The 11,539-nt window shown below is 42.7% G+C and overlaps 1 protein-coding gene across 2 annotated transcripts in view; it reads left to right on the top strand.

Moving 5' to 3' along the window:
• Positions 1 to 504: 504 nt before the first annotated feature.
• Positions 505 to 11,539, top strand: part of LOC124171831 (ski oncogene-like) — a 136,068-nt gene continuing 125,033 nt past the window's right edge. The window contains exon 1 of one of the 2 annotated variants that reach the window (XM_046551183.1): positions 505 to 3,133. In XM_046551183.1, the coding sequence (XP_046407139.1) occupies positions 2,153 to 3,133 (981 nt within the window). In that variant the 5' untranslated portion in view covers positions 505 to 2,152. Of the gene's footprint in view, positions 3,143 to 11,539 lie in introns of both variants that reach the window. The other variant, XM_046551181.1, reaches the window with a different exon arrangement.

The following is an 11,539-nucleotide window of genomic DNA, read 5'->3' as shown; positions in this document are numbered from 1 at the left end:
GAAGGGATAAGCGGAGGCTGGGGGCAGTGGCTCGGGCAAACTGCAGCAAGCACACCGCTTGCCTCGTGTCTCCGCTCGATTCGCGTAGTTTGAATATTTTGTCAAACAAATTCGAGGCAGCGTCGAGGGACCGAGTCACGACAACCGATGGCAAAGAAGAGCGGCCGACTGGCACGTCAACTCGGCGAACACACGTCCCCTGATTTTCACGCGCTCCCAAGGTCACTCGCTAAGGACACCGCCTCCTCCGTGGGGCGGCAGGGGGCAGACGAGGCAGAGGCTGGAGGAGGGAGGGGGGCAGACGTCGGAGGGGGGTGGGCGTCAGACGGCGGAGGGGAGCGGCTGGGCGGAGCCAGACGGCGGAGGGGAGGGCGGCCCGCGGTGATTGGAGGGGGCGGAGGGGAAGTGTAGGGGGATGAGGAGGAGGGGAGGGAGGAGAGGGGGAGATGGCAAAGGTCGCCGAGGAGCAATGTGAGTGCAGTACACGGCAGTGCGAGTGTGAGGCGCGGTCGGGATGCCTGTTGGGGATACGAGATAGTGAAATATTGCTACGCATGTAGATTAGGGATCACATTGGCGGCATTCAGATTACAGGATCTGTGCTATAGGAAGGGCGGGAAATCCCCTGCAGTATGGCAATGCCATTTCGGGTCTTACTACTGTTAGCACGCGGCAGATGATGTGCATCTCCATGCCTTGCTGTAGCATTTTCTCAGGAATCACCGTTCGAACGTGCTCTCTGTATGTGCTAATGACGCGTATTCAAATGTTATGAAGCCCCCTTTGTCAATTATCAGCTCTCATCGCTTGCTAGAGGTGCCATCTTTCCTATTCGCCTATCTAACGTAGCTGGATGATGCAGCATCTTGGCAACAAATAAAACATCAAGGAAAACATCTTTTAAAATTGGCATGGTAATATCGCATCTATCGATGTTTGGACTGAGAGTTAAATATCATCTTTGTCTGAGAACGGCTTTTTCGTAATGTAGTGAGCACAGAACATTGACTGAACGATCGTAACCACATTCATCTTCAAAATACATCATCGTAGAGGGGAACTGTGGTGCATTATACAGATGAGTATGGATAGCAGACTTATGATGAAAGAAAGAAATCCGGACGAAGTGTAAGAAGAAAATACCATGGATAACAGTGAGAGGAAAATATTTTTATATTTTACCTGAAATGGATTTTGCAAATCTCTAAGAAACAATTTTTTGGATCTCCCGTGTTTCCTTGGAATACTGTATTTTCGCATTAGTCGTTGGAGGAAGTGTGTTCAAACGTCTTCAATGGATTCAAGCCATTCTTTATGAGCTTCTAATTTAATATCGCGTCTTAAGTAATTAATACGATTCAAAATTTTATAGGAAACCGGACCAGTTTATGGAAGAATCAAATCATGCGGTGGGGAAAAGGGTCAGTTCCCCTCTCCCGAAAACAGGGATTCGAGGACATCTTGACTTCCGCGGCCGTCCCCCCGCACCCCCGTCCACTCGGCTATTTTGACGGGAAGGTCACGTGACTCCCGGACCGCAGCAGCGCCCTCGGCGGGGGGAGGGTGGGGTGGTGCCGTTAGAGGGGGCCGCGACACGGTCTGCTGCCGCCGCTACGGACACTGCGACGGGCTGTTCCACCCTGTGCACCCGCGCTCCACATTGAAGTAGCAGGCGAGTGTACGCAGAAGTGGGATTACTGAGAAGAAAACCTCTGTGCAGATGAGTTATTTGTTACCTTTGGTGCCAATTGTGAACGAATCTTTAGCGGATTGATCGGAGAGGACGTGTGTTTGGGCGTGTCAGTGGCGGCGGGCGCGCGAGAGAGCGGGGGGGTAGCTCGGCGAACGGAACGGCGCAGCCTCCCCTCACTCCCCCCTCTCCTGACTATCCCCTCCCCTTTCCCCGCGCGTTCCAGACGCGATGCCGAGCCGCCGCCGCCTCGACGGCCGACATGTTAGGTAGCCCACGGGGCCAAGGGTGTGTGTGTTCGTGGATTCATCGCTCTCGGGGATGAAGGTGGACGGAACGGCGGCGCCGGAGGCGCGGAGTGCGGCCCGCCGGCCCCATCGCCTCCCTCGTCGCCTGCTCGACCCTCGCGCGTTTTCGTGATCGTCGGAATCGTTGGAAGTGGCCTCTGGGGCGGCGCGAGCGATGATGGAGACAGTGGTGCCCTACAGTCCGCACCTCAAGAAAGTGCTCAAGACCTACCAGTTGAGTGCAGTGAAGAGCCTCTCGGGCCCGAGGAGCGTGCTGGATTCGTCGGCGCCCATGGAGGCCACGGACAAGAACCCAGCGGCCACCTCGCGCGGCGGCCCGCCCGCCTTCACGGTGAAGCGGGAGCCGGGCGAGGAGGAGGCCGAGGTGGCGGCTTCCGGCGGGGACCCCTTCCTCGCCCCACCTCCCTTCCCCATCCAGCAGCGGCCCATCCTCACGACGCCCGACCAGTCCCGCTCTGAGCGCTCCGAAACGATCCTCGAGGGCGAGGCCATTTCGTGCTTTGTGGTCGGTGGCGAGAAGCGCCTCTGCCTCCCCCAGATACTCAATAGCGTGCTGCGGGATTTTAGCCTCGCGCAAATCAATCAAGTTTGTGATGAACTGCAGATTTTCTGCTCCCGCTGCAACCCCACGCAGCTGGAGGTGCTCAAAGTGACGAGCATCCTACCGGCGAGCGCGCCTTCGTGTGGCCTCATCACCAAGACGGACGCGGAGCGGCTCGTCAGCGCCCTCCTCCACCGGTGTCCCCAAAAGGCCCCCACTACCCCCCCTAAGGCGCGCGCTGACGCTCAGCTGCCCACGTTCCGTGTGTACCACGAGTGCTTTGGCAAGTGCGAGGGTATCTGCAACCCTCAGTTGTACACGTCCCGCGATGCTCGGTGCGTCGAGTGTGTGGAGTGCCGGGGTCTCTTCTCCCCGCAACGTTTCGTGTGTCACGCGCACCGCCCCTCGGAAAACCGCACCTGCCACTGGGGATTTGACTCAAGCAATTGGCGAGCCTACTTGCTCTTGGCCAAGGGCCAGTCGGAGCGGCTCTCGGAAGCGCTGGACGCATTCAAACGGCTCTACCGCTCTGGCGCCCCGCCCTCCTCGCCGGCCGAACCCTGCCCTGCCCCTCCCACGGGCAAGCGGAAACAGGTCCGAGGGGTTTGTACAACATTTGGATGATATGCATGAGCATAGCTATAAGGCAACCTGAATGAAATGACACAGGCTTCTGCGGACGTGCTTGGTTCTACCCAGTGTGAATGAAGGCATGTCGGGAAGCATTGTGTTGATTGGGCTTACACAATGATGAGGACTCCACCTTAATGACCTGCATCTTAAATGCATAATTTTACCTACGGTACTTTTTTCATTTCTATGATTCCTTCGGTATATTAGCGTCCCAGCCTTTTTGTTGCCATTCTTAATATGTTGTTCATTTAACATTTGCTGGAACGAATTATGAAAATGCGCTGAAGTCCAGGAATCCATTACCAATGCTTCATTTATGGAATCAGAAGAATTCATTATATTCGTAATGAACATGCAGACCCAAGTAAAATATCAGCTTGCATCTTTCTCGTTCATCTTACGAAGGAACTTTACATTGTATTTCTGTCTGCAGATAATGTTCTACTGAGGATCTGATACAAGATATATATTTAGCAGCAGATACTCTATAAATATCCTAGTTTATGCGCATTCATATAGCGCTAATAGATGAACAGTAATCTTCTCAATGAAAAATATCATACCAGTTCCCAATGAAAATAAGATCTGAAGCTTGTTGTGCCAGATCTAGAACAGATATGGAACTGATGTCCCTTATCTAGACCTTGTGAGAGCAAGAAGAAACTGGAATTATTTTCTGTATCATCTCAATATTTTCTATATCATTTCCATACTTGTTTTCAACTGTTTTCTTGAAAAAATATTTTTTGTTTTATTTAAAAACATCTGCAACTTTAAATGAACAGGGTTACGGGTAAACAAAGACATATAAGCTGTTGTTGGACTTCTTACGTCCTTCAATTCCATCGCAATATCTTTTTATGAGTGGTATGCTGATTATGTTTAAAATAAAATTCTCAAATTAAGCACATGCCATCACTTTTTTAAATTAAGATTTATCAAGGGTGCGATTTTGGGGAATTGATGAACGTTATACTTGAAAAAAACCAATATAAACCTATATAAGCCTTTAAAAATATTGTTTGACAATTTCACTAACACATTATTTTCATCATTCGTTTGTCCTTCACACCTCAATTTAAAATTACATTTTTGAAAACCTGCCTTCAAAGTCCTATAAATTTTTAACGTTTGGTGAGATACCGATGGTATTGACCGCATTAAGGGAATATTATTTATGTAGAAAACCATGAAAAGAAAGCCGAGAAAACTGGGCGCCCTCGGCAATATTTTCTTGGCTCATAAACAGAAAAAGCTTATCTTCTCTCTGAAGTTGAATGCGTGGACGTTCAGGGTTTTAAATTTCCCGTTCTGGTTGAGGAGAAACAAGGCCGTAGCGAGTGGAGGGTTGCTTAAAAGGTTTCAAACACCCCTCACCGGAAGGTTAGGGACATTAGTCTAAGGTGTCGCCCCTTCGAGTGTACCCCGCATACCTCGCTTCAAATAACCCCCCGAAACATTTTTTCTGACCCTAGCCATGAGTAAACGATTGAATATTTTCATTGGAAGCAATATATCACAAAATCCTATTCATGATCTCGGTCGATACTCAATTTAATTTCGACCTTTTCGTATGCAAGTATAGGTATGGCTTTATTCCTCGCATTCCCTCCTTGTATTTGTAAATATTTTGATATGAGCGTCCACTACTACCTATGCTCTGGGGGCTAAAATTACGCTTATCACATCCTCATTTGTACCCGGAAATCATGTTCAGGCGAGTCCAACAACAGTTCCGAAATTGGACGAGTCCTTCCTATATCAGTCCTCACTGTCGTTGGGTGCTTCGCTTTGCGTCCTTCCGCTTTTACTTGCTGCTTCTACATGCTTGCTTGTGTAGGTTATATCATTTAACGTAATTGACTAACCATCAAAAGGGAATTTCAATAAACAGTAACTCTTGTCCTAGTCATATCAATCATATTTTCACTCCAGAGCCAAAGTTAATCATTGTCATTTTGTTATTTATACCATTAAAATTGTTTTTAAGTATTCATTTCAGGTATTATTATATCGTTAGAAATAAACTTTGCAGCCATGAAGCATCATTATTAGGTCTAATTTTTCAATTTAATTTTAATTGAAATTGGTTACGTAGTGTCCATCGTATCGTGTAGCTCTATGATGTAGTTTTCGTCGTTGAGGAAACTTTTTGCGCGACTTTTGTTCATACATTAGCTTAATAATTCTGCAATAATGGTAATAAAGATTCCAATTATATCTTAATCCTAAATGAACGAATGTATAAAATATTTCAATGGGCCTTTTTCAGTATGAACAAGGTTTATTGACCTCTGAATGAAAGTGTGATAATTTTCTATGAGAAAATAATTCAAATCCTAAAACGTTCCGGAAGCTAAAGTTAATGTAAATATGCACTGTCGGTGCTGAACAAGCTTCTGATCGTCAAATCTTCGCTTGAGGTTTTCTTGCTGAATCCATGTACCGGTTTTATTTGGAGGTCACTTGGAGAGCTGAAAGTTTTTAGACCTACCACCTGTTTTGTTGGCATGTCTTGGCTATGGTTAACATGGATTTTCATATTTAAAAGACCTTTTTTTGCATCTTCGGAACCATAAATGGGCTCTTTTGCCCAGGAGCACAAGATTGCATTTCGTAAGGCTTATGAGAGCGTTATTCATTGTTTTGGTATGGGAAGAAAGGAATCTCTAGCAAAAAATCAGGCCTGTGTGGACGAGAACGAATAGATTAAGGAACTGTCAATAAGGACAAGGGGTGCTTCGCGCTATTGGCTATTATAACCTATCTATAATTGGCGAGTGTAGAGAATTTATGCACGTCTTAATCTTCATCCGTGTAACGAATTCCTTCTTGAAATGGAGCTAATTGTTTTATGACATGTAATGAGGTCAAGGAAGTAAGTTAATTGAACGAAAAAACAAATATCTTTGCGTTGTAAACAATGGCCAATAGAGCACTCGTCAATTTTTGTCGACTTTCTTGCACAAATTTTGCCTCTAGAATGGCCTCCAATATTTTACTAATAACAAATCGCTTCTAAAAAAATATCGTTCTCTTATAAAAGTCGGATGTCTAGACAGATGGGCTAGTTCAGATACTCATCTACTGATAGTACAGTCATGAAGTTTTCAGAAAATTCCTTTGTAATTTGTAGGCGCATAAAGTATTTTTTGGGTGGAATAATTTTGGGATTGATTTTATTCGATGGAAGTTTAATTTTACTTGAAATAATACATACCAACTAATGGCGATCTACGACTATGTTAATTTCAGGGTATATTCTCAATTTACATATATGTACTAGGAAAAGATTTTTGTGGGAGATATTTTTAATAAGCCCTTGCAAAGAAAGTCGTAAATGTTGTATGTAGTATATCTTGAAGTTTGAACGCCAGAGGACAATTCTCCCGTGGGGTCGTTCACTCCCACCCGAAATCGCAATTCAGTATCATAATTCTTTTGAAATTCCTTTCTCATAAGTTACCCTTCTCTGAAAAAAATGCGTTATAATCTTAGAGATTATCATTTTACTATTCCTTCTACCATAAATCCACCACATTTGAAATCAGAGGAAAAGCTTCAGAAGTGCGAGTTTTAAGAGAAATCGCCAACGCGCTACCCTTCGCCCAAATTATGACTTTCATATTGCTAAAAGTAAGAACTTGAGGAGAAGCTTAATGGCCTTAAAAGGATTATGAATTACCCCTTGTATGTAAAATCTATGTAGGTTTCCTTTCCTTAGTGAGAACCACGTAGTTAAGAGACGTGGAAACCTTATCGACGGGATGATTGCCTACCATAAGAGGATAACAGTCTAGCAAGGCATAGTGGGGTTAAACTCGAGTATTGAGAAACTGCGATGAGAATAATCTTCAGTTTATCTGCATTTGGGTTGTAGAATAGCAGAAATAGTTGGCTTATAGAAGATAAGAGAGAGAGAGCCATTGACATGATTGGCAAGGTGAGAAAACTTTTGGAAAAGAAAAGGAAAAGTTAGAGGAAGGAGTTGAAATACTTCTGAGGGACGTTTTATTCCCAAATTCCATATTACAGAATGGATAATGACTTGCAATTTTCCACGATTATAAACTTTTATTCCGGCTTAGGTTTCGATGTTTCTGTATCATCCTCAAGGTACAAAAAAACGTTTTGTTCCTTGAGGATGATGTAGTAGCAACAACACCTTGGTCGGAATAAAATAATAGTGGAATCGTTTATAATGGTGAAAAATTGCAATTTTTTATAACAATAACGTTTAAGAAGGAAACCCTGCAATTTGTTGGCTGAAAAAAGAGGAAAATATTTGCCGAGATAAAGGGTACGTTTTAGGACATATTTCTGTATTTGGCGAGGAAATTGAAATACAGAGCGAAAGAACATGGAAAATTTGACCTGCCGTATGCAAAAAATCACTGCTAACTATCGTTTCAACTATTTTATTTGTTTCCACTTCCTGTAGTTTCAACGGGTATTATCCGCTCGTATTCTGTATTTAAATCGGTGCGGAATTCCTTTGTGGTACTAACTCAAGTGCCTATTTGCTTTCGATGAAATCGACCATTTTTTCTTGGGGTACCTATCTACCCTTAGTACATCTCGTTGGCTGAAAAGTACAAAATCATTTTATTTGAGTGCCTCAAAATGATCTTAGGTGTTTTAAATGTATGGTTAGAATGTAATTTTTAAGTCAGATGTAAATACTTTACATGATTGACATTTATTGCGGTGGCGTAAATAGTTTTCGATACAAGAAATGGGAGAGGAAGTGTTTCTGTTACTTGATTTGTTCACTGAGCGTTGGTGTTACGCGGTCTCGTTTGCTTAGGAGATGATGATGGGGAGGGAGAGGGAAAGAAAGGGCCCATTCCGACACCGAACGACCTCCCTGCAAATGGAAATTGCTTCATTCTCTCTATTTATGAGTGAGTTCAGCATCCCCGCATTTCTCGCCGCTTTTCTCGGAAAGTGTTGATGTATCAAAGGACTGAGAGGAGCGATGCAAATCCGTAGACAAAGTGACTCTTTAATTCATAACCATTGTTTCGATACGGAGGAGCATCGTCAGGTAGACCCCGATGCTGTTCGATCTGGCGTTAACGTTCGTTTTGATAAGTGTTGTCGCTATGTTGCCACTCGAATTGCGAGAAGATTACATTTCCTGAACTTCGATGATCTGATGAGTTACAGCTTTGTTTTCGATCCACTGTGTGTTGATGTACTCAAAATGGGCCTTCGACGAACTTTTAGTGATAATTTTGATTACTTCCACTCCCTGATTCTTTTGGGGGCTGAATCCTAATACGAGGTTTTACTATGAATGTTCGTATGGCAACGGTAAAAATGCTAAAAAGATTTAAACATGTTTTTTTGTTTATAACTCGGGACTTTTCGCCAATAACTTTACAATTACTAACTCTGTAGATAACATTTCGTAAAAATTTTAATTTCTAAAATACAATTTTATTTGAGAACACGTTTTTTATTAGTTTTCATCAAACTCACTTTTCCATAATTCACTATACAAGCCTGCAGTTGTTTTTTAAGGTATTAATCGTCGATTCATCCATCTCTTTCCACGGCGAATGCGAAAATTACAAGATAAAGCTATTCTTTCGGAATGGCACCCCCATTTTCAGGGTAAGCCGTGATGCTTACTGTAACGCAAGTGTTTCGGTTCCAGATAGTACCATGTTGCGGGAATCCACGTTCGAGGAAACATTAGATACGATATTGTTATCGTTTTTGATCAATTAAAGACAAAATAGTATGTAATTTGCAAAAAGCCTAATGTTTGGTTAAAGTGATGAGTCAAAAAGCATTTTTTTGGATGCGCCGAAAAATAAAGCAGGAGTCAAGCGTCAAAAACTAAAAAGCTACCCTCGGAGACTTGTTTGGTTGGCGATGGAAAAAGTGGGTTTGTGCAAACACGGAAACCAAGGCCTATTTTGAAAAGGCGCTAGAGCCCCAGCTGTTCGTCGGAGACATCAAGAATGAAATTTGTAGAAACTGTTATCCCGTTTCATTTTGAAAATAATAGGGAAAAGCTGACATCATCTGAAATGTACTAAAGTATCCTTAAATACTGCAATTTTTCACCATTTTGCATTGATGCAATGTTGCGCCCCGAAATATTGTTAACATAATTCAGATTTGAACTCGGCGCCTCAGAAAACGATATGAGAGTGGAAGAAATAAAAACTACCCAAAAAATGTCGTACCCGGGCCACTTAGGGATCTTACTCACTAAGCTGCGAAGCATTGAGGCTTCTTCTTACTGAGCTAGTCGTCGCAGTATCAAATTTATTTCATTGTCGTGGGTCGAGCGAGCATCGGCCTCTGCCACCAGAGTGGCGACTTTGCCGAGGAATTGATTTGTTAAGTAGCGTGGGAGGAAATGGCCGAGGGGTCGCTAAGGCGTCTCCTTCCCTTTTCGTCATCGTCATATAAATCTATCTACGTAATACACTGCGAGCCACCTCTTGGGTGTTTGGCAGGGGTAGACTGAACACCAGCACGCCACGTCATAGGTACGCCGAGAACGTTACATGTGAACCGCATTGTCATGAAAAAAATATAGTATTAAAGATAACGCGTGCTTCTTTGAGCAGCTGATGTGTTCTCCCACCAACCATGCATTGCTACATGCAACACAGGGCTATAAAATAAATAAACGAAAATAAAAATTGGTATCGGTGAGTTAATAAAGTAATACATACAGGGTTAAAATAAAAAAGTCCATGAATTCACCTTTCTTCTTGTCCCATTCACTTAATAATTATTTTCTTATCAGTACTAATTCTAATTTTTTCTGTTTTGTTTACTGTATTTCCGTGGCGATTTGAAGATTTTCCTGCTTCAGAACTAAGGAAGTCGTTTGATTATGATGGCCGAGCGAGTGATCGAATGCCGTAATTGTTAAATCGAAACTTGAACCACGTGCGTGGTGGAAGGGCTCCTATATTAATGATGAAGGACACTTTCTTTCTTCCACAAGTTTATAAAAATTTCTATATTTTATTACAGGTTTGGGCTATTACACCATTATAAAATAAGTTTCTTTTGATAATTGAGTAATAGCCGAAACCGGTTATAAAATATGTTTATGAAATTTTTCTATTTTATTACCGGTTTCGGCTATTACACCATTATAAAATAAGTTTTTTTGTTGATAATTGAGTAATAGCCGAAACCGGTAATAAAATAGAAAAATTTCATGAACTTGTCGAAAAAACCAAGTGTCTTTCATTATTAAGCCGTAATTTTTATTTAAGTGTGGTGCTATTCTCATAATTAATATATGCAAGAGCGTGCAAGGTGGCTCCGCAGTAATCAAAAGCCGAGGATCAAATCGAAATCAGCATCGAAAGCATCGAAACCAAATTTCAGTATTATTTCAGGAAATAGAAATAATAATAATATGAATTACTTATGGATTTTTTAAATACTGTTACTGCGTAGAGAATTAAGTTTAGGAAAGGATTTTTTATCCTGTTCCTTTTCTATGGGTATTAAGTGCAATGGAGAAAAAATGACCATTCGAAATAAATAATATGAAAACAAATACCATCGTCGTATTCACCTAATGAAACCCAAAGAATGGTCCCGAATCTTGCCATTTATATCTTATTCCCATGTGCATAAGCCGAGAGTCGTTCTTGTGTATGTTAACTCATGAGGCATGAGGTGCCATCATTACTTTCGATCGTCATCCTTTTGGCGGCTATGATACTTCGATTTTCCGACCTGCTTGCGTGCTTGGATGGGACTCGTTTGGCTTCACGAGAACGGCCTTCTATCCTCTTCCCCGAGTGAAGGCCTCGCCAAGACTGGTTGTTTCTTCTACCGCAAGGATTCTCGTCGAGGATATCGGAAGACGTTTTCACCCGACACGTCATGGCGTCCACTATGCTCCCAGTTTGAGAGAAACGTGGCGTCAGTTGCCCAAATATGATCGTGTTTATTGGCACGAAATGAAAATTCACGTTGTACATTCCACGCTAATACTATCCCTGGCTGTAGTTTCATCAAATCATCGTCATTATAATGGAATTACCTTGTAACATATTACTAAGGAAACCATTGTTGGGAAAAAAGTATAAGTGAGGAAAATACATACAAAGTGAATTTTAATTTCCTGTTTCGTGAATCCACAAAGTAAAGTCACCAACTTCAAACAGTATAAAGTACAGAATTGATATTTTTAATATACCTTCTTGGCATGTTGATCATTATTTTCATCTTTTGGTCAGTTTTGGAAGGGGCAATGAAGTGAGTTGAATTCTCGTCCATCCTAGTTTTACTTCAGTGTTTTCTACCCTAGATGATTTGAATAGCATCTGCGTTTCTTCCCTTAATTTTTTTTACTCTCACTCCTCGATTTAAAAT

This window comes from Ischnura elegans, chromosome X, assembly GCF_921293095.1.
Source record: "Ischnura elegans chromosome X, ioIscEleg1.1, whole genome shotgun sequence".
In the NCBI taxonomy this organism is placed as follows: domain Eukaryota; kingdom Metazoa; phylum Arthropoda; class Insecta; order Odonata; family Coenagrionidae; genus Ischnura; species Ischnura elegans.
The sequence above is the reverse complement of the archived record's forward strand: the minus strand, read 5'-3'. Positions and strand labels throughout refer to the sequence as shown.